The 21,964-nt window shown below is 42.6% G+C and overlaps 1 protein-coding gene across 1 annotated transcript in view; it reads right to left on the minus strand.

The window, feature by feature from the left end:
• Window positions 1-21,964, minus strand: part of COG5 (component of oligomeric golgi complex 5) — a 329,906-nt gene that overhangs the window by 37,640 nt on the left and 270,302 nt on the right. Inside the window, exons 15-17 of the mRNA XM_054018595.1 lie at window positions 5,590-5,700; window positions 3,706-3,768; window positions 2,788-2,891 (exon numbers count right to left, since the gene is read on the minus strand). Of these exons, the coding sequence (XP_053874570.1) occupies window positions 2,788-2,891; window positions 3,706-3,768; window positions 5,590-5,700 (278 nt within the window). The remainder of the gene's footprint in view (window positions 1-2,787; window positions 2,892-3,705; window positions 3,769-5,589; window positions 5,701-21,964) is intronic.

Below are 21,964 nucleotides of genomic sequence, written 5' to 3' on the forward strand. Positions count from 1 at the left end.
ATTGCTACCATCAAGAGATAGAGGAAATCACCCCGTCCTATCCAGCTTGCAGGCCCTCCATCAGCCTGGAGTTTAAAGCTCTAAATCCGGCTCCCAAATTTAAGTGTCCCAGCTGTTTGTATAATATTCTAATAGATCACATAATATCAAGCTACATGTCACAAGGTTACTAGTGCAGTCTGTCCCAAGCCCAATCTCTGCAGAGAATTAGTCTCTTAGATTGTTCAAGTCCCACACCCAGGATTATAGGCACTCTCTTCTAATCAGTGAAGAAACAGAGCCCTGCAAGATATAGGACATGGTAATCAGTAATCGCTCTCTTTCTCTTTGAATTATAGCCAGGCTGTAGAGCCCTCCCAGACGTCAATGGGAGTTGAGAGCACATAACATCTTGCAGGATTTAGTCCAGTCTGAATCAAAAGATCAAACCAGAGAGTGTGCTAATGCCAGCAGCAGGAAAGGTTGCAGCAGGTAAAAAATATTGTAAAAGCCAAGTGGAAAAGCAAAAGGGAAAAACATCTTTGAAAAGATACTGTTTTCAACAGATTTTTTTTTTTTTTTTTTTTTTTAAAGAAAGGAGAATGGATGAACTGTAGCAAGATGTGCAGGGGAAGCAAATAGCACCCATTATGGCTCACCATTACTTGTGACTATGGAGCCTCTCACTCTAAGATAAATGGTGTCAGAGTGCACATACCCACCAGGACCAGGCTCTCATAGCAGGTCTCAAATATAGCTATGTCTGTCTTTGTGAAAGGCTTTCCAAACCAGGAGAGTCTGTTCAAAATCAACCTCCTCCTAAGAATGGTCATACTGGGACAGACCAATGGCCCATCTAGCCTGGTGCCGACATTGGCCAGTGCCAGATGGTTCAAAGGGAATGAACAGAACTGGGCAACTTTCAAGTCATCTATTCCTTGTCGCCCAGTTCCAGCATCTGACAATCAAAGGCTTAAGGTTACCCAGAGCATGGAATTGCAACTCTGACCATCTTGGCAAACAACCATTGATGGACCTATCCTCCAGGAATTTAACTTATTCTTTTTTGAATCCAGTTATAATTTTGGCCTTCACAACATCCCCCGGCAATGAGTTTCGCAGGTTGACTGTGTAGTGTGTGAAGAAGTACTTCCTTTTGTTTGTTTTAAACCTGCTGCCTATTTATTTCATTGGGTGACTTGTGGTATGTGAATGGAGTGAAGGAGTAAATAACACTTTGTATTCATTTCTCCACACCATTCATCATTTTACAGACATCTATCATATCCCCCCTCGGTCATCTCTTTTCCAAGCTGAAAAGTCTCAGTCTTTTTCTCTCTCCTCATACAGAAGCTGTTCCACACCCGTGATCATTTTTGTTGCCCTTCTCTGTACTTTTCCATTTCTAATATAACTTTTTTGAGACAGTGTAACCAGAACTGCATTCAGTATTCAAGGTGTGGGTGTACCATGAATTTATGATATTCACTGTCTTATTATCTATTCCAGGGATAGACAACCTATGGCACGCGTGCCAAAGGTGGCATGCGAACTGATTTTCAGTGGCACTCACACTGCCCGGGTCCTGGCCACCGGTCCGGGGGGCTCTGCATTTTGATTTAATTTTAAATTAAGCTTATTAAACATTTTAAAAACCTTATTTAATTTACATTTTTACTTATATATTATAGACTTATAGAAAGAGACCCTCTAAAAACATTAAAATGTATTACTGGCACGCGAAACCTTAAATTAGAGTGAATAAATGAAGACTAGGCACACAATCCCAACCCCTGATCTATTCCATTCTTATTGGTTCCAAACTTTGTTAGGTTTTTTGGCTGCCGCTGCATATTGAGCTCTGAATTTCATCTGTCATTTGTTGCCCAGTCACCCAGTTTTGTGAGATCCCTTTGTAACTCTTCATAGTCTGCTTTGAACTTAACTATCTTGAATAATTTTGTATTATCTGCATACTTTGTCACCTCACTGTTTACTATGTTTTCCAGATCATTTATAACTATGTTGGACAGCACTGGTCCCAGTTCAGATGACTGGGGGACACCACTATTTACCTCTCTCCATTGTAAAAACTGACCATTTAGTCCTACCCCTTGCTTCCTGCCTTTTAACCAGTTGCGATCCATTAGAGGAACTTCCCTCTTATTCCATGACTGCTTACTTTGCTTATACATTTTGTAATACAACTGGTCAAAAAATGAAAATGCGAAAATTTTAGAAATTTTGCAGCTTTCATTTTATAAGGTTCAAAACTGACCCCCATGATTGTTTTTTCAAAAATGTTCACTTAATTTTTTCATGGGAATTTTAATCTAAAACCTTACAGAAAATGTTATTGAAAACAGTTATCAGAATATTTTATTTACCAAAATCCATTTTTCAGTAAACAAATTTTGATAACCATTTCAGAGTTTATAATGTAGATAAAAATGTCTATGAAATTTTTAGATAAAAAAGCCACAAAGTTTTTTCTGAAAAACAAAACTGTTCACAAAAACTTTGGTTTTGAATAAAGCTCTTCTTACTTAAAAAACTGATTTTTTTTTTGACAAATTTTACTTTAAGATAGCCAAAATAAAAGGACAAAGGCAAGTGTGATATGATTTTGGCCACTCAATTCAATGGCCAGCCATGTTGCTGAGTTCTGTGCAAAAAGACAATCAAGTATCATGAGCTCCCAGACAAGTGATCCTGTTGCAAAGGCCACTGTGGTATTAACAGTATATTATGCATATAGAATATACTTTACCAAGACAATGCCATATTATGAAGATAGTAGCTGATTACCCAGAAAAATCTTCCTGATGCATAGTGATGATAATGGCCTCCACTGAGTCTCCTACCGAGTTCAGTAGGGGTTGCACAGCACTACCCATGAGATCATGGATTGTCTAAAATAAAGTGAGAGGACGAAATCAGTAATGAACAAAAAGTACATACACTGACACCACCAAAATATACTGATTTAAGATAAATTTAGTACAGACATTTGCCTCCTTTATGTTACCAGTGCTCTTTTATTCCACACTGGAAACATTTAAAGGAAAGGAAAATGGAAGTCTTACAACATTTAATTTGTTCAACCATTTCAGTAAGGTAGAAAAATAAAGGCCACTTTACTATTACTACTTTATTTCATAGTGGTGGTGCACTTTGACATCCCTTGTATATAAAGATACATATTTTAATGCAGACACGTAAGCCTATTATCCATTCCTGCTGTAGGCATGCCTCCTGTCCTCTACTTGTCATCATCACTCAAGTCAGGGAATATAGAGGGATGGGTCCAGACAGCCATCACCACAGAAACCCAGATGTACAAGGTTACTAATCACCCCGAGAGACAAAAGCACCAAACTGGTGAGGAAAGAGGGAGTGGAGGATCCAGTGCTTGTTGTGTGAAGATTGTAGGGAATTACATTTATTGTCAAAGCAGATGTATTGGTTCATCAGAATATCAGCACTCTCAAATACAAATACTACTTAAATCGAAATAGCCTACTCATCCACAAATAGTTACAGGAAGTACAAATTACAGATAATTTGAAATTAATGCATATTTTGGCCAGAAAGTAAGGTCTATATTGACAAAAAAAAATGCCAGAACAAGACAAAACTCACAAGTTAACTTACAGTACCCATTGTAAGTACGGCAAATACAACAAACGTTCGATCTAACTTTATAGCATGTTGACATTCAATTACCTTTAAGGCTGTAGCTATAGTTTGTTCAGCAGCTGCTGGGAATGAACTCTGGCTGGAAACTACCTAAAATATGTAAACAACTGTTAAAATAGTCAAAGCTTAGTGAATGATTAATGACCCCAGAATTTTGTTTGGACTGAAAACATATTTAGCTATTCCCATTACTGAAACACAAGTTGGCCATATTTATAAATAATGAACAAAATGTGTTATAGATGGACAAGATTTTAGAAGCTAGAAAATTCAACAATATGAAACCACTTTGTCAAAAAATACTTTTGTCCTTCTTACAGTATTTAACAGCACTTTGCAGCCCAAAAAGTTCAGCAGGTAAATCATAGTGACAAAATAATATTTTAATAAAAACATTCTGATTCTAGGGAGGGATTTTTGAAATGCAGCATCTACTTTTCAAGGGCAATCTGAAGATGCCAGCTTGTCACTGCAGTTATCCAGTCACAACATTTTTAAACTACGAAAAGTCTACGGGTTAAAAACAAAAACAATACCCAATTTGGTCCAAAATGAAGCATCTATATTTGCCAATGCTCCAAAATAATTATGGTTTACATGGTATGAAGAACACTGACATTTGAATACACCCGAATTCATTATCTGTCATTTTGCTTTCTTGATATGCAGTGAAGCCACATTCAGTTCCCACTGAAGCCAAAAGTCCGATTCCCATCAGTTCAACATCTGGATAGGCCTTTAATTTTTCCTTATGCCAAATATTCATTTTGAAATTTCTAATTTCCAAGACTTGTAGCTTGAAGTAAGAGACACACAACATGATAAAAGGTAAGTGGTCTGTTCTCCTACTGATGTGCGTGGGATTTATGGAGAGCTGTGCAACTGTAAATAATGGCAGGAATTCCTTGTAAGTTAAAATCCTACACTTTAAATAACTGCTCAAATCGCAGCTACAGTAGCATTTGGACCAGATGTCAAGGATCAAACCTGGAACATCCCACCAATTTCCTTACAGTTATCAATATGTTATATTTATCTCATTTAAAATAGTGTATTGACCATTAAATTCAAAGTTAAGAATGAATCACATCAGATCTCTCTCCAATATCAAAGCACACAAGATTCATTACATCAGAGTTAATCTACCATCTGTTTGCAAAACCCAGACAGGTTTTATATGCTTTTTGAATCTTTTTATTATTATTTTTTTCAAGTCAGCGTCCGCATTCATGATCATGTGTTTATTCAGACCAAGATTTTATCACGTTGAGCAGACACAGTTTGTTCTGGTTTATACTGACTGTGTAACCATACTGGGTCAGTAAACTTTATTGGATATGTCTACACTGCAATTAGATGCCCACGGGGCTAGGGCTAAGAGGCTGTTCAACTGCGGTATTCAGGTTTGGTTTGCAGCCCAAACTCTGGTACTCTCCCATCTCGCAGGTCTTAGCCCCTTAGCCTTTTTGCGTTGGAGGGTTTGGGAATATTTGTTCCATTCTAAATATTGTTCTATATCACTGAAAACCAAACTGTTTTTTATTAATTATTACAGCAAATTCAGTTGATAGTTTAGTCACCTAAATTCAAGAGAAAATCTATATTCTATTCAGTTCTTTGACAGTTTCCTAATTTACCACATCACAGGTAAAATGATACATAAGTACACAGACAAGCCAAAAATGTATGATGAAAAGCAGACATATGCGAATCCATCAAACAATATTCACTAGTTATAACACAAGCCTCATTTATGCACAAATCACAAACTTTGTTCTATGCTGCTGTTCAAATAATCTTTAAAAGGTATTTGTATAAGTTCTCATCAATGCAAGGCTGACTAAGCCTAAGAAAAAGCAAAGAATGTAATCAAAATTAATGGCAAGAAGTTAAGTATTGCTGAAAGCTTACCTTCAGCACTGATTGGTGTAACCTGTACAGTGAATTCACTACAGCCACATTCCTTCTCTGTCCTTCTGTAAGGGGTCCAATCACTTGGCTGGCATCTCCTTGGGTGGACAGCTGCATTAAGTAAATAAATAAGCAAGTGATTTTAAAAATAGTATTATCAGAATGTCAACTCCTTTCTCTTCAAATAAAGTGAGACCTAAAAAGTAAAATTAGTTAAGCTGAGTGTTGCCTTTACTATTCAAAGCGGACGAAGTAGTATGTCATTTGTAGAAGACAATATCTTCCATTTAACCCATGACATACCGTATAAATGCATACATATTACACACACACACCTACATATTACACACACACTCACTCAGCCCAGAGTCCCAGAAGACTTGTACAAGCAGGGAGCAAGGGCTCTCTCCTTCCTCTGCTTCTCCAACAGGTGCTGCCAAAGCAATCCACTTGGAGACACAGGCTCTCAGCAGTTTGCCCACTTCCATAAGCTGAGACAGTAATTAGAGTGACTTGTCAAAGGGCACACTGTAAGTGGCAAAACAGCAAATAGAATCGTCTCCCAGTTTCCTACTCTAACCACAAGCCAAGCTTCTCCTTTCAATGCAGATTTTTGTTGTAATATATGCTTTTAGAATGACATACACATTAGTAGTTCAAATAAAGAAATATAAATGTGATGAATTACAAAAAACAAGCAAAACAAAACAAAAAGAATAGGAGAGTGTGACAGAGTGCTGATTAGAAAGACTGCAGAATCAGCTCCCTGCCATGCCAGCCCCATTTAAGTGAATAAAGTGGCGCTGGCTGGAAAGAACCTGCCCTAATTGGGGAATGAGAGCCAGCTGACAGCCCAATTAGCCCAGGGCTATATAAGAGGCTGGGAAGAAGGAAGCCAGGGTGGTGGGACGGAGGAGAGTGAGGGAGTGCAGGCAGGGAGAAAGCCCTTCCCTCCCGGGTTCAGACACAAGGAACCCAGAGCTGTGTATGCTGTGAAGGTGGTGGGAGCACAAACTTGTAAATAAAGGCACCAGTGGTTCCTGAACCTGAGGGTCTCTGAGTGACTTTATCTGAGCATAATCGAGGCAGGAGCAGGAGGGCCAGCTGCACTCTGCTACAGAGAGATCATCATGTGCTATTCCTAACATTAAAGGGAGTCCTTGCATAAATCACCACAGAGCAAAATCAAAGTTTATTCCAAAATAGAGAACACTGTCCCTTCACATTTAAAGTACATGAAGAATGTTTTCTTGGTCATACAAATGATGCTGAAATCATAGTACAAGGATCAGACATATGACCATTTAACTATGGTCCCATAAGGATATCACAGGGAATGTTTACTATTTAAAATAAAGTCAAATTTGGAAACATAACTTGAAATTTTCTTATACACCCAGTAAGGTGCAGAAACACAACATTCTGTTAAAAGAACTACACTGGTTTAAGTTGATTGAGTGAATCTTAAAAAAAAAGACTGTCAAGCAATTACAGCAGGAATACTATTAATACAAAACTTCACTGAACTATGATTCTGTTATCATCTACATATATTCCAAGGCACAAGTTTATATTCAATTAAAGTCCCAGAGAAATAAGCCCAACGCTGAAGATTCTCCAGCAAGAAGGCATTAAAACCCCCGAACAAATAGTAAGTGACCTTTACTGAAATCTGTTCAAACAACCTATTCATAACTGCTCAGAAAATAGACAGTCAAAAATATATACATGAGTAAAAATTTTAATAACATTCTGAAAACATGTAGCACAAGCATAACAAGAGAATACTTCTTAAAGTGTTATAACACAATAAATCTTCATTAATGAAAGAATATTGCTTTAACTCATAGTTCTTCTAAGGATTTGAGCACTCAACATAAACATCAAAATAGCAAATGCATGCTGTAACAGGTTGACTTGCCTCTTTAAGGCCTTGGGCCAGCAACCCTAGTTAGGAAATAGCCACACTTGAACACGGTTCACCTGTTTCCCCTACAAAGGGCAGCAGGAAGCTGCAGAGAGAGAGGGATGCTCAGAGAGAAAAATACAATTACTTTTTTCGTAACGGGTGTTCTTTGAGATGTGTTGCTCATGTCCATTCCATTGTAGGTGTGTGTGGACCCCAATGCAGCAGTGCTGGAAGTTCTTTCCTCCGTGGTATCCATAGGGGACTAGCTTTGGTGACCTCTGGAGTGGCGCACATATGCCACAGTATAAGGGGCGCTGCCAGCAGGGCCGGCTCCAGGCACCAACTTCTCAAGCAGGTGCTTGGGGCGGCTGGTCGGGAGAGGGGCGGCAGGTCCAGATATTCGGCGGCAATTCGGCGGACGGTCCCTCACTCCGGCTCGGAGTGAAGGACCTCCCGCCAAATTGCCGCTGCAGATCGCGATTGCGATCGCGGCCGCGGTTTTTTTTTTTTTTTTTTGGTTTTGGCTGCTTGGGGCGGCCAAAACCCTGGAGCCGGCCCTGGCTGCCAGCTCCCCCCACCCTCAGTTCCTTCTTGCCAGATACTCCGACAATGGGGAATGAGGTCGGGTCATGGAACGCACATGAGCTACACATCTCGAAGAACACCAGTTACGAAAAAGTTAATTGCCTTTTCTTCTTCGAGTGCTTGCTGATGTCCATTTCATTGTAGGTGACTCCCAAAGCAGTACCACCGGAGGTGGGTAGGAGTTCATGGACATGTCGATTGCAACACTGCTCTGCCAAAGCCAACATTATCTCTGGCCTGCTGAGTGATAGCATAATGATTCGTGAACATGTGCACTGAGGACCATGTCGCAGCTCTGCGTATGTCCTGGATAGGGACCTGTGCCAGGAAAGCTGTCAAAGATGCTTGCGCCTTTGTCAAATGAGCCCTCACTGTTGGAGGGGGCACAGCCTGTGCTAACTTGTAGCAAGTGCGGATGCAGGTGGTGATCCAAGCTGAAATTCTCTGAGAGGACACTGGAAGACCACCTTTCATCCTGTCGGCTACTGCAAGAAAGAGCTGAGTCGACCTGCAGAAGGACTTGGTATACTCTAAGTAGAATGCCAATGCCCGCCTGACATCCAGAGTATGCAGGCACCTCTCCTCATTATTCGTGTGAGGCTTCAGATGTAACACGGGAAGGAAAATGTCCTGGTTGATGTGGAAGTGCAACACCACCTTCAGCAGGAAAGCTTGTAGAACACCGTATATGGGGGCTCTGAAGTAAGAGCTCTAATCTCGGAGACTCACCTTGCTGAGGTAATGGCTACAAGGAATGCGACCTTCTATGACAGGTGGGCAAGGGAACACGAAGCCATAGGCTCAAATGGAGTGCCCGTGAGCCTGGAAAGGACCAGGTTGAGGTCCCATTGAGGAACCGGATCCCAGACTGGTGGAAACAGTCTTTCAAGGCCTTTCAGGAACCTAGCCATCATGTCATATGAAAAAACCGACCTACCCTGGACTCGAGGGCGGAAGGCCAATGTGGCTGCCAGGTGAACCTTGATTGAGGAAAGGGGGAGGCCCTGATGCTTTAGGTAAAGCAGGTAATCTAGAATGCACTGCAGCAATGACTGGGTCAGGGAGATATTCTGCTCCACCACCCAGGAGGAGAACTGCGTCCACTTTGCCAGGTAAGTGGTTCTTGTCGAGAGCTTTCTGCTCTCCAGGAGAACCTGTTGCACCTGACAAGAGCAGGCCAACTCCTCTGGGTTCAGCCATGCAGCATCCAAGCCTTGAGGTGGAGTGACACGAGGTTCGGGTGCAGTAGCTGACCATGGTCCTGCAACAGAGGTCTGGGCGGATGGAAAGTGTCTGCGGGGACGCTACGGACAGGTCCATGAGCATGCCAAACCACTGCTGGTGTGGCCAAGCTGTGGCAATCATGATGACCCAGGCCTTGTTCCTCATGATCTTCAAGAGGACCTTGCTTATTAGCGGAATAGGTGGGAAGGCGTAAAGCAGGTTCCCTGACCAGGACAGGAGAAAGACATCGGAAAGTAAGCCTCTGCCAAGGCCTTGCAGGGAGCAGAACACATGACACTTCCCATTCTGTCTGGTGGTGAACAGGTCCATTCGGGGAGTCCCCCCCTCAGGAAGAGCATCCTGACAACCTCCAAGTGAAAAGACCATTCATGTGAGAGAAGAAGGACCTGCTGAGGCGATCTGCCAGCGTGTTCCTCATGCCAGGAGGGTGCGAGGCTTCCGGGTGGATCGCATGCTAGATGCAGAAGTCCCACAGACAGAGGGCCTCCTGGCACAGGACCAATGACCTGGCTCCTCCCTGTCTGTTGCCATAGAAAATGGAGGCCATGTTGTCCATCAGCACCTGCATCACCCGGTCGGAGAGGTGGGGAAGGAACACCATGCAAGCCAGCCGAATGGCCCTCAACTCCCTGACGTTTGTATGACGCGCAAGCTCTTCCCTGGACCACAGGCCCTGCGTGCACAGTGTGCCCAGATGCACCCCCCCGACCCGAGGTTAGATGCATCCGATATTAGTGAGACCATGGGCTGCGGGCTTGCGAACTGCACACCTTCCAGTACCATCACCGGGTCAGACCAACATTGCAGGGCAGTAAGTATCCATGGCAGGATTGTAAGGATCTTGTTCAGGTGATGTCTGGCCGGGGAGTAAACAAACACCAGCCATAACTGAAGAGGGCAAAGCCCGAGCCTCGCATGTCGAATGACATATGTGCAGGCAGCCATGTGCCCTAGAAGTCTGAAGCAAAGCCTGGCAGTGGTGAGCGGGTGGGCAGTGACACTTGCAATGGGCTCTGACATTGCCCTGAACCTTGCCTCCGGCAGAAAGGTTCTGGCGTGGGTCGAGTCTAGGACCGCTCCAATAAATTCTAGCCTTTGAACTGGAACCAATGTTGATTTTTGTTCGTTTATCAACAGGCCCAGTGCTTGGCAGGTGGCTCGTAACATCTCGATACTGTGCTGAACCTGTCCTTCCAATCAGCCCTTTATGAGCCAATCGTCGAGGTATGGGAAGATCTGAATACCTTGACATCTGAGGTAGACCACTACTACTGACATGCACTTTGTGAACACCCTTGGCGCCGAGGCTAAGCCAAAGGGAAGCACTGCACTGAACCAACCAGGAAACGCAGGAACCTCCTGTGGCCGGGGAACATTGAAATGTGGAAGTATGCAGCGTACCAGTCTCCGGGATTCGGGAACAGAATGATGGAGGCCAGAGAGACCATCCGGAACTTCAACTTCTTGAGATATTTGTTGAGGGTCTGCAGGTCTAGAATGGAGTGCAGGCCCCCTTTGGCCTTTGGGATAAAAAAGTAGTGGAAGTAAAACCCTTTTCCCCTTTGGTGCTCGGGGACTTCCTCCACCGCTCCCACCTATAGGAGGCTTTGCGCCTCCTGAATGTGGCAAATACTTATGAGAAGGGTCTCTGAAGAGGGATGAGGAAGAGGGGTAGAAGAGGGGTATAGAAATGAACTGGAGGGTATAACCTTTGCCACTGTGCTGAGGACAGGGCTCTGAACAGGGCTGGCTCCCAAATCTATGGAGCTGTTGCGGCTTAAATTCTTCCTCACCGGGCCTGGCATGTAGAGGCCCAGGGAGCACAATGTGGCCCTAGAATCTTTCAGGCCATGTAATTTAGCATCTGTTTGTTCTGAAAACAGGGCCAGGCTATCGAATGGGAGGTCCTGGATGGATTGTTGGACCTCCATTGAGAGACCCGACGACTGGAGCCAGGACACATGCCTCATCGAAATGGCCGAAGTCATGGTCCAGGCCGCAGAGTCCGCAGCAGCCGAGGCTGCCCGGAGGGCTGATCTGGTCACCGCCATGCCCTTGTCGAGGATAGCCAGGAATTCTTTCCTGGGCTCCTCCGGCAGCGAGTCCGCAAACTTAGCCATCAACTGCCATATATTGAAGTCATAGCAGCCGAGCAGGGCTTGATGGTTGGCACCCTCAGTTGGAGGCTTGAAATAGAATAAACTTTTCGACCAAATAGATCAAGCCTCCTTATTTTTCGGTGTTGAACCCAGTTGACCCTGCCTATCGCGCTCACTGGCCACGGATACCACTAGCAAGCTTGGGGCAGGGTGGGTATACAAATCCTCATATCCTTTAGCAGGAACAAAGTACACCTCTACCCTGACATAACATGAATTTGGATATAATGTGGTAAATCAGTGCTCCAGGGGGGCGGAGCTGCGCACTCCAGTGGATCAAAGCAAGTTCGATATAACGCGGTTTCACCTATAACACGGTAAGATTTGTTGGCTCCCGAGGACGGCGTTATATCGAGGTAGAGGTGTATTTTCTTTCTGTCCATTTGGTGATTGGGGGCAGGGAGGAGGGTGTCTGCCACAGGGCCTTAGTAATTTTTGCCACTTCCTCGTGCACTGGGGCCAATGGCTCTCGGTGCTGCGGCTCCGGTGACCTGTGGTGGCACTCAGCAGATCTTCGATGGTATCCCGGTGATCTACGCTTCAAGCTTAGAGAGCATTGCCACTCCGTAGACCTGGAGCGGGAGTGAGAGGATCAACATCTTGGAGACCACTGATGCATTCACGGCAATCCGTAACGGAGCTCTGACGGCCAATGACGGGGCTCTGGGGACCGACGTTTGGATTCTCCGGAATGGCGCCTTGAACTGGGGGACCGCTTGGACACTCCCGGCACTAAGGCTCTGGGGACTGGCGCGCCTCCGCAGGTCTGCGCCCAACCACCGGCATTCAATGCCCTGAGCCTGAAGAGTGCTGCCTAGAGTCAGGGGACCGACGCTGGTAACTCTGGCAGGTAAGCGAACCCGCATCCGGAGGTTAGTGGCGCTGTTCGGGCAAGCGCTTTGGGGCACTCCCCGGAGCGGGGAGTGGTGCCACACTGATGGAGAACGTTGGAAGGGGCCCATGGCAGGCTTACCCCTCGAACAGGGCACCTCCGAGGCTGGGACGAGGGCGGCTCCGGAAGGGACAATCTGTCCGTAGTGGCCTGAAAGGCGTCTGGTGTAGACGGCACCGCCAGGTGCTGAGAGTGTCTGCCACTACCCGGGGTGGTGGGCAGGTCTCGAGCCGAGCTCGACAGCTCGTCTGCCACTGGAGCCTGGCCACCAACCAGAGGCAATGAGCTGCCCCTTGCGGGACTTTATTCTCCTCCGGCTCTCTCCTTCGCTTTACGGGTTCCAGGAGAACATCCCCTACTGGCCCTTTCTCTGATTCTTAGTCGGTACCAGGGATGAGCGTCAGCATTGGTTGGATGTCGGTGCTGGCGGCGCACTCTGCACCGAGGCCGTGGTGCTTGGCGCAGAGTATGATGTCCTCAGCTCCAAGGCCTGTGCAAGGGCTGACTCCATAAGGAGCGCTTGGAAACGAATGTCCCGCTCCTTCTTGGTACGTGGCCTGAAGCTTTTACAAATGTGACACTTGTCGTTCATGTGGGCTTCCCCCAGGCATTTCAAACAGCTTCTATGGGGGTCGCTGACTGGCATGGACTTTTTGCAGCAGTCACAAGATTTGAAGCCTGTGGACCGGGGCATGCCCCATCCCAAGGCTAAGTCCCATATGGGACTATCTAACTATTTTCTACTAACACTAAGGGAACTATTACCTAAACTACTTAAAACAACTATATACAATCAAACTACCACTGTGGCGCTGTAGGAGAAGTAGCTTCCAGAAGCAAGAAGACATTCCAGCACCATCACTGGCGGTAAGAAGGAACTGAGGGTGGGGGGAAGCCAGTAGCATCTCTTATACCACGGCATACACGCAACACTCAAGAGGGCGCCAGAGCCAGTCCCCTAAGGATACATTGAGGGGAAAACTTCTGGCACCGGTGCACGTGGCGAGCACACACACCTACAATAGAATGGACATGAGCAAGCACTTGAAGAAGAACAAGCAGAGTCAATGGCTGATGGGAGTAAGTAGTCTCTAGTAGGGAACTTGGAGTTTTCAGAGAAACAGCTCTAGTCAGAGAAGGCCTAGAAGACCCCCAACAGGAAGTCTGGGGGTATGGACTAAATGGGGATTTGAGAACTTTAATTTTGAATATTTTGTGATACTAATAAATCTAGCCCAAGGGTTCTAAGTTGCTAAATATGCGAAGAGTTTGGGTAGAATTTAAATCTTTTGAAGGAGAGATTGAGGCAGGGCACAAGGGGGCATGAGGGAGGTGACCTACACGATGACACATGGTATGACTAAATTAGCCAGTATTTAACTAACATCCTACAAATATTAATTTTAGGCAACTTTTCATTCACATGCAAGTATGTAGTGATATAGCATTACAACTAGTCTGTCTTGAGTCCCTATCCACCACATTTCTTGCAACAAAATCAGTTCAATCCAAATTCTCCAGAATTAAGAGTCCATCTCAACTGAGGTTTCTCACATCTTCTCAAAGAGGAAAAAATGTACCTTCTCCTAATGCCTCAGAAATAGTCTGGCCCCCAAAAACTATCCTCAGACTAGCAGAAGTAAACTTGGTGCCTCAGATGTCGGCAGTTCTTTTCTTTCCTGATGAGAGTAACCATGTAATCTGGCTTCACTTCCATCTCACTCCCTGATATTTCAACTTCAAGAGACCTGACTGATTTTAAGAAATTTGCTCTGACAACAACATTTTCACAGATTAATAATAAAACAGACTTGTCTTGAGTTAAAGTGGTAAATCAGTGCGCTGAGGTTACGGTTTAGACTTTTACCAGCCATTTAGTGCTCAATCATCATCAACAAGGCAGGAAATGCAGCTAATCTGGAAAGAATAACAAACCTTCCAGTGAATGCATTTTTTTAGTCAGTTGTTATTAGACTTGCCCCGTCCAGCTGTGCTTGCTGGAGGATCAGCTGAGTCTTTTGAAGTAACTTTAAAATTGGACCCACACAGATAGAGAAAATTCTCTCTACCTGATGCAGTTTGGCTTTTAGACATTTTGAAACCACATGGCAATGGCTCCTCAGCTCTTGATGAAAGAACCTAACTTCAGGGAACTGATACAGGAAAAATAACCTTTCTGCAGGAACATGCAACTCATGCACTCAGCAACTGTTGTGCACAACTTGACAGACATCAACAAAAAATGCTTTAAAACAATATTTTTCTAAAATGATTTATTTTTTTAGTTCTTTCAGATAATCAACTTGATTTCAATAGAAGGATTTGCTGAGCCCTTGTAGATTGTAAACCACTATCAGTTTGAAGCACGGAGCTGGTAAATCTTTACCACAGTGAATAACATTTGAAACCCAGCTGTACTGGGTTCACTGAGGCTGCCTTTAGGGACACATGCTACGAGACAACTAAGATCCATTGGGGACATAAACCCCAACATTTGTAGCTTGGTATGAACTGTCAGCTGCTGTCTCCTGTCTATCCTTGCAGATACACCGGTGATTTCCAGGATCCTGTCCTGAGGCAGGAAGGCTTTGAGGGTTGATCTGTGTCTAGTGGGGCTTCTACATACTCCATTTGTTGCCAGATAAGTTGGGACTTTCAGTCATTTAACAGGACTCCAACATGCTTGTGATCACACAGACTGATTTTCTGAAACCCTCTGGGATGATGTCCTCGATCAGCCACTTTATTTATCTAGAGAAACACATGCACTACCATGTTATGCAGGTAGGCTATTATTATTACCACTAAGCATGTCATGAAAATACGTGGAGCAGATGCCAGACCAAAGAGCAAGAGAAGACTTTGGTAGTGCTGTTCCTCTTCAACACATCTTAGATACACGAGGCTATTTTCCAGGTAAGTGTCTGCAAGGTCCAAAGCATTTTGCCTGTTGCCTTCCTCTAGGACAGACATGATGCCTCCACCAGGGCAACCATATGGAACTCATCTTTGATCAGATCTTGATTCCATTCCCTAAGATCTAGGGTGCGCTAGAGCCTTCCCATCTTTTTGGCTACCTGAAATGATTTGTGTTGAAGCAGGTATCAGAGCTCTGAGAAAAAGCAGTTGCCAAAACAAAGGAGATACCAAAAAGTCGGAAGTGCCTAAGACAATAGGTAGAATATATGGTACAGCCACGTGGGACATAACTGGAAGGTAAGGTTTAAAAGGGAACCTAAAGGAAACATGAGAAGCAGTGCTGAGATGCAGAACAATGGGCAATGACCAACAAGAGGAGCACCTTTGCCATCATGGTCAAGAACTTGCTAGAACATTTAGAAAGCAGCATTTAGGCTCGTAGTTTGTGATGTAGTATGCCCATATGAACAACACTAGTGAAAGAATGTTAAAACTGGTGAAATGATTTTAGCTGTGCTAGCTGAAATTAGTACAACCTTGGGATGGCCTGAGCTGTTTTTAACAGAGTCTGATCTTGTCTTGCAAAAAATAAGGAGTATACTGATCAGAATGTTCCTAACTTTAAAGTGAGAGTCTTGTTATATGACCCAAATCGGTTCTGAATAACATAACGGTTTGGGGGAAAGAAGAGCTAGTGCCCATACAGCTGGGGCAGAAGGCTTCTTGAAAGAGACAATTAAAGATTCCTAGAAGAAACAGAAGGGAAACAAAATGTGAATGAGTGTGAGATTGAAATTAACAGGTGAGAGTCCAACAACTGTGCTAGCCAATACGTAGTCACAAAAACATTCAAAGAGAAAGCTAGGCTGGAAGTGAAAAGTTTTTTCTCAGACCTTATTCAGCAGAAGTTGAGGGCTGACAACTCAGTACTGGGTAAATCTGCCATTCACTAAAGAAGTCAGAGAAAGGCACTCTGTACTTTAAGACATCTGAGGGGATCTACCAGTTCCTGTGTGGAGCCCATGTCTACATACAGACAGGGAAAGCCATGCACCAGTGGCTGGGGACATGAACCAAGTCAAACCGAACATAAGCAGAGTATCCAGCCCTACATCTCCAGCTAACTGCCTTACCTTATTCCTGAGACTACCTTGGACAGAAGATAATGATTGTGGGGTCATACTTAAGTACTAAAAACCTAGTTCGAGTAACATCTAAGACTATCCTTCTTAGTATCCAGCCAAGAATTCTTTAAATACATAAAAACACAAAGTTGTAATCTGAAAGACACTGCAACCTGTGTGAGAAAAGACAGAATAACTGATAAATAACTTTTTACATTTTAATGGTGTACTTGAATAATGCAATAAGAAAATTTTGCCTAATTTGAGCCTTGGTTTCTGTAACTGATAACGAATGAAATGCTGCAAATTGAATGAAATGTGAATCTGCATTTTGGTAGGTTTTGTAGTGCAATGCAGGAACATACAGAATTGCATTATGTTGTCCTATGGGATTTTTTTAAATTAATTTCTTGCTTTTAACAGGTAGTAATGAAAAAAGAATTTAGTTTACTATGTGGGTGGAGTCTTGAGTTCTCTGTCTGGCACTATACTAAATGCTAACTAATTTGGACTTTTTCTGTAGGAAAAGTCAGCCTTCTGATAAAACTTTTCAAGAGTTTAGGACTTTGTTTAACTTGAATTTCAAGTGAATAATAGCCCCTACCATGTTTGACAGTGAGTCGGGAGGAGGGGCTAGCTTGCATTCTGTCTCGCTACCACTGCCCTCAAGGGTCAAAAAACCTGAGCAAAGAGGCACAGTCAGTCTCATATTAAAGAGCTAAGACCTTGAAGCAAGTATCTTCCACAGATGGTATTTTTACAGAACTCCATTTACTTTCTTTCTCCATCATAAACTACCTCTGAAAATCCCCTCTTTTAAAGAACTAACTAGTAGCATCATAATCTAGGAGGAGTGCTGAAGAGAGCTTAATCAAACTAAGACTGAAGCAGTGCCCTCCCAGCAGAGCATCTGATCTAGCTCTAGGATCAAGAGCATAATATTTTGTGAAAGCATGACTTGAACTCCAATTGTTCTTCTGATATTTTTCAAGAATAGACACATTCCTGATGGTCATGCTCTTACAGAATGAACTTAATCCATCCAGTACTTGGACTTCTGCTTGATCATAACAAGTTATTATAAAACACATAATCCATTTAGAAAGCTTCTGATTCAACAGGGCTAGGTCCTTCAATTTCTCCCCATAAACTATAAATAATTGGGAAGATTTACAATTAGGTTTAGTGATTGCAAAAGATGTCCTTTTATCATCTGATCTGTGTAATTTCACCCTGTGTAATTTCTCTGGCAAGAATAAAGAGTTTATTGGCATCAGTTTACCTATTTATAAGAAAATCTGCTGCCACTGAAAGCAAAAATTTTATGTGAGGTTTTAAATCATATTAACTTTGTTGAATACAGTATAAATAGAACTGGCCATAAGCATCTGCAACTCACTCTTTCTCCCAGCTGATGTTCTGGCCACAAAAAGAGCCATTAGCAAAAAGAGTAGGTAATCTCCCAGAGTTTTAAAAGGTAAAAGTTAAATTCAAGTGCCAAGGGTTTATGAGGTCCCAGACAAGTGAGAATAAGTTTTAGAGATCTAAAAATTTTTTAAAAGAGCTCATAACGAAAGAGTGAGAAGGGATCCAACAGCCTCAAATCCATAAATAACAATAGCTGCTATATGAATATATCGATGACAAAGATAACCCTGAATCTTTCAGAAACCACCAATATTCTAAGATATGGAGAACAGAACAAATCTCAGGTTTCTCCTAACAGTGTAAAAACTACAGTATAAGAAGTTTCTACTTCACCACATAGGATTCTCTTGTAGAAGGTCTGGATTCCCTAAGAAATGTTTTTACCCTTTCTACGGACTCAGAGCTTGGCTACACTTGCAAGTTAGAGTGCACAAAAGCTGCCCAGTGCGCTCTAACTCACTCCCCATCCACACTGGCAAGGCACGTAGAGCGCTCTGACTGCATGGCTATAGCGCTCCTGGTACTCCACCTTGGCAAGAGGAATAATGTCTGATGCGTCTTGGCTGAGATGCCCCAGCATCAGTGTGAATGAGGTGTTGCATTACTGCGCTCTGATTGACCTCTGGAAACGTCCCATAATGCCCTTATATCAAGTGGCCACTCTTGTAATTGTTTTTAACTTGGCTGTAGGAATGCGGATATGCCCTTTCAAAGCTCCGTTTCTGACAGCCGGCATGCTTATCTGCTCCGAGACAAAGCAAACATTACTTAGGAATGTTGCTTGCTGTCAGTGTGAGAGAGAGAGAGACGGTGGGGCGGGCGGTCTGAACTTACAAGACAGCATGTAGACACACTCTCAGTACCCCAAAAACCCACTCTCTCTCCCCCCACATACACACAACACACTTCCTGTCACACTCCACCCCACCCCCCACATTTGAAAAGCACGTTGCAGCCACTTGAATGCTGGGATAGCTGCCCATAATGCACTGCTCCCAATGCTGCTGTCAGTGCCACAAATGTGGCCAAGCCAGTGCACTTGCAGCTGTCACTGTGGACAGACTGCAGTGCTTTCCCTACTGCACTCTCTGAAGGCTGGTTTAACTCAAAGTGCTCTACATCTGCAAGTATAGCCAAGCCCTCAGAAACTTCAAGATACTGATAGGGAATCTAGCCCTCCTTTTGAGATGAGAGATCTGAAAATAATGGAAGAAAATTTATTTCTTGTACATGGCTAATGGATCTGAATACCGCACTGGCAAGAGTCACACTGGACCATTTAAAATCACCTGAGCTTTTTCTCAATTTATCTTAACATCTTTAGGACTGGAGGAAAGGAAAGGAAGGCAGATAGCAGCCTTCCTCTAATGGAAAAAGAAAACATTCCTCTCTAACTCCAGTTGTTTGCTTGCCCTGGAACAAAACTTCTTGGACAAGATATTCAGTAGTATCTAGTGGTTTTGGGTGCCCAAATGGTGAGACACATTGAAGAGACTCTGATTTTCATAAGATGTTTGGCACCCATCCTCTGAAAGTCAGCACCTTTAAGATATCTTGAAAAAAACAGGCACCCAAAAACTGAGGCACTCAAATTCACTAGTCACAATTGAAAATCTTGGCTCTTGCATTTGGTGTTTTGCCAGTCTGAGGTTTGCCCCATTGAACAAAAACAGAGAAAGCTATGGAGGAGTTCAGAGACAATTTGTGTTGATCCTGATACTTTTGACTAAAGCCATCTAATGAATTCTTCATACCTGCCAAATTAATCACTGAAGGATGAGTCCTGTTGTGATACACTATTCCCACAGGTGAATTTCCTCCAGCCTGCTTCTACTGGTTTCCTACACACTGGACTATTTAGAACCAAACTCCACAAGGCAGAGGAAGTGCAGAGACCCTCTACATAGCTGCTACATAGCCATCCCACCGAGGGCTACAAGACACAGAGAGCCTTTAAGCAGGACCAACAGAGTGGGGTGAATTCCACCAACACATAAAAAGCATAAGCAATTTATTTAATTACCATCTGTCTTTTTAAATGACTACTGATTCAGTCCATGCATTAATTCAATTTATAGTACTTCAATTACCATTTTTAAACTGAATAAGCAAATAAGCTTTACATTGTTAAGCTCTAACTTGCTATCTGGTGAGAGCTATTCCAAAATAATGAAAACTCCAAAGCCTCTGAAATAAAGTGATATACATTTAATCAAATGTACTTATTTAAATTCAGTGTGAATCATAGAGTTTAACTTGATATGAAACCAATCAAACCACATAATATGAAAAGCTACAAGCACTGTGTAATCATGCTGTTTTTCTACCTGTTAGCAAAACCACATGCTAGATTTAAAGTACAATTTTTAGTCCACTTTACCAGCAAGATAAAATGCAGTACATAGTACTCCAAGATGTTTAATGCCTAGTTAAACGTTTTCTGTATTTTAGCCAAGAGCCTCAAAAAATATTCCACATTTCTTATGTGAATCACGATCCAGCTAGCAAAGGAAAACATGAAGGAAATATATGAATATTTATCTCCTAATCTCTCTTTCTAAATCATTGCAAATTCAAATGAAAAACATACAAAATGTGAGTAAAGTTTTCAAAAGCACCTAAAGTTACTTAGGAGCACAAAACCTTGGGCTCTGAAATCACTTATCACATAGACACTTTTCAAAATGTTACCCATATGACTAATTACTCTTTCCTAATGGACCTCTGATTACTTCCAATTTAGGCCCATTGCTATCTTTAGCTTTTACTATTTTGCTAAATTAATAATCTTTACGACATTATTTTTAGTGTTAAATAGCTTGCCTGCGCATGATATTTGAGCCTGCATTATTTAATCCTTTTAATGTGACAAATATTGAATTCATGTTTGTGTGTTTTACCATTTAAATAGCAGAGATGCATGTTTTTCAATGACAGTCATGTCTTCCAATACTTATAATAGACATTATGGACTCTAAAAAAATAATATCTCAGACAAAAGTCGGGGGTGAGGGGAGAATAGTGCCTCATGGTACCGTTGGCTTGTGGCACAATCATTGACCAGTTGAAGCCTCCCCATAAATGTCACTTTTATTATTGTTTTTGACTGTTTGCAAACTCATTAAATTTCATTCTACATTCCAACAGTTCACAATATTCGACAGTGAGACAAGAGGACTCGATACATTTGCCTGGAACTGTCAGACAACTCTCATTGTTGGAAGATGTCCTGAATAATGATTCATCCTTAAACTGAAAAAGCACGATTCCATTCAATTCAATACCACACAATACAAGACATGGTTTAACTTTCATAAGACCACATAATAAAAGTGACAACCAGAAATTTATCTTATGTCATTATGTTAAGGGTCTAGCAATATTTCCATTACAAATAAAGTCTTTGATGGGCTCATAAATTTGCTCCAGCAAAAGGACCATTCTAAAACCAATAATTTTTCTGACACCATGGATCTTCACTTTTTGTGCAGAAAGATATTACCTTATATCATTATTGCATTGCCTAAATGTACCTTTGCTTAAACTTATGAATAAGTACTGATAGCTTAAACTGGTTATCAGCACAAACATGGATTCTGTAAATGCTCCACACCTCATCCGAACTATGAAGAAGTAATGAATAAGCCTTGCAAGTATCATCACATTCTGATGACACCTAGGAAACCACAGCACTTTTTATACAGGATCAAACTTATCTGCTCCCACCTGAATCAACAGAAAAACATTCCAGATCCAAAAATATGGCCAATGTCTTAATAGAACAACCCATGCACATACACTGAAATCTTACAGACTACCCTAGGGGTACTTAAAGGTAATTATTATAGGCCTATTTCAGGCCACATCAGTATTCTAGGAAGTCAGGAAATCAACACAGTACACACAAATGTGTAAAAGATAAAATCATCATAAAACAGTAAGAACTGAAATACATCCAATAGTTCAAAATTTTAAAGGAACCTCCACCTACAGTTTCACAACTGGAAACGGGCACAAAAGGAATAATTGGATAGTTATGTGTCCATTACATCATTAGCACTCACAAATTTGTTCCCACAAATGTTTGTTAATGTAAAATTCCAGGTGCAAAATC

This window comes from Malaclemys terrapin, chromosome 1 (genome assembly GCF_027887155.1).
Source record: "Malaclemys terrapin pileata isolate rMalTer1 chromosome 1, rMalTer1.hap1, whole genome shotgun sequence".
NCBI classification, from domain to species: domain Eukaryota; kingdom Metazoa; phylum Chordata; order Testudines; family Emydidae; genus Malaclemys; species Malaclemys terrapin.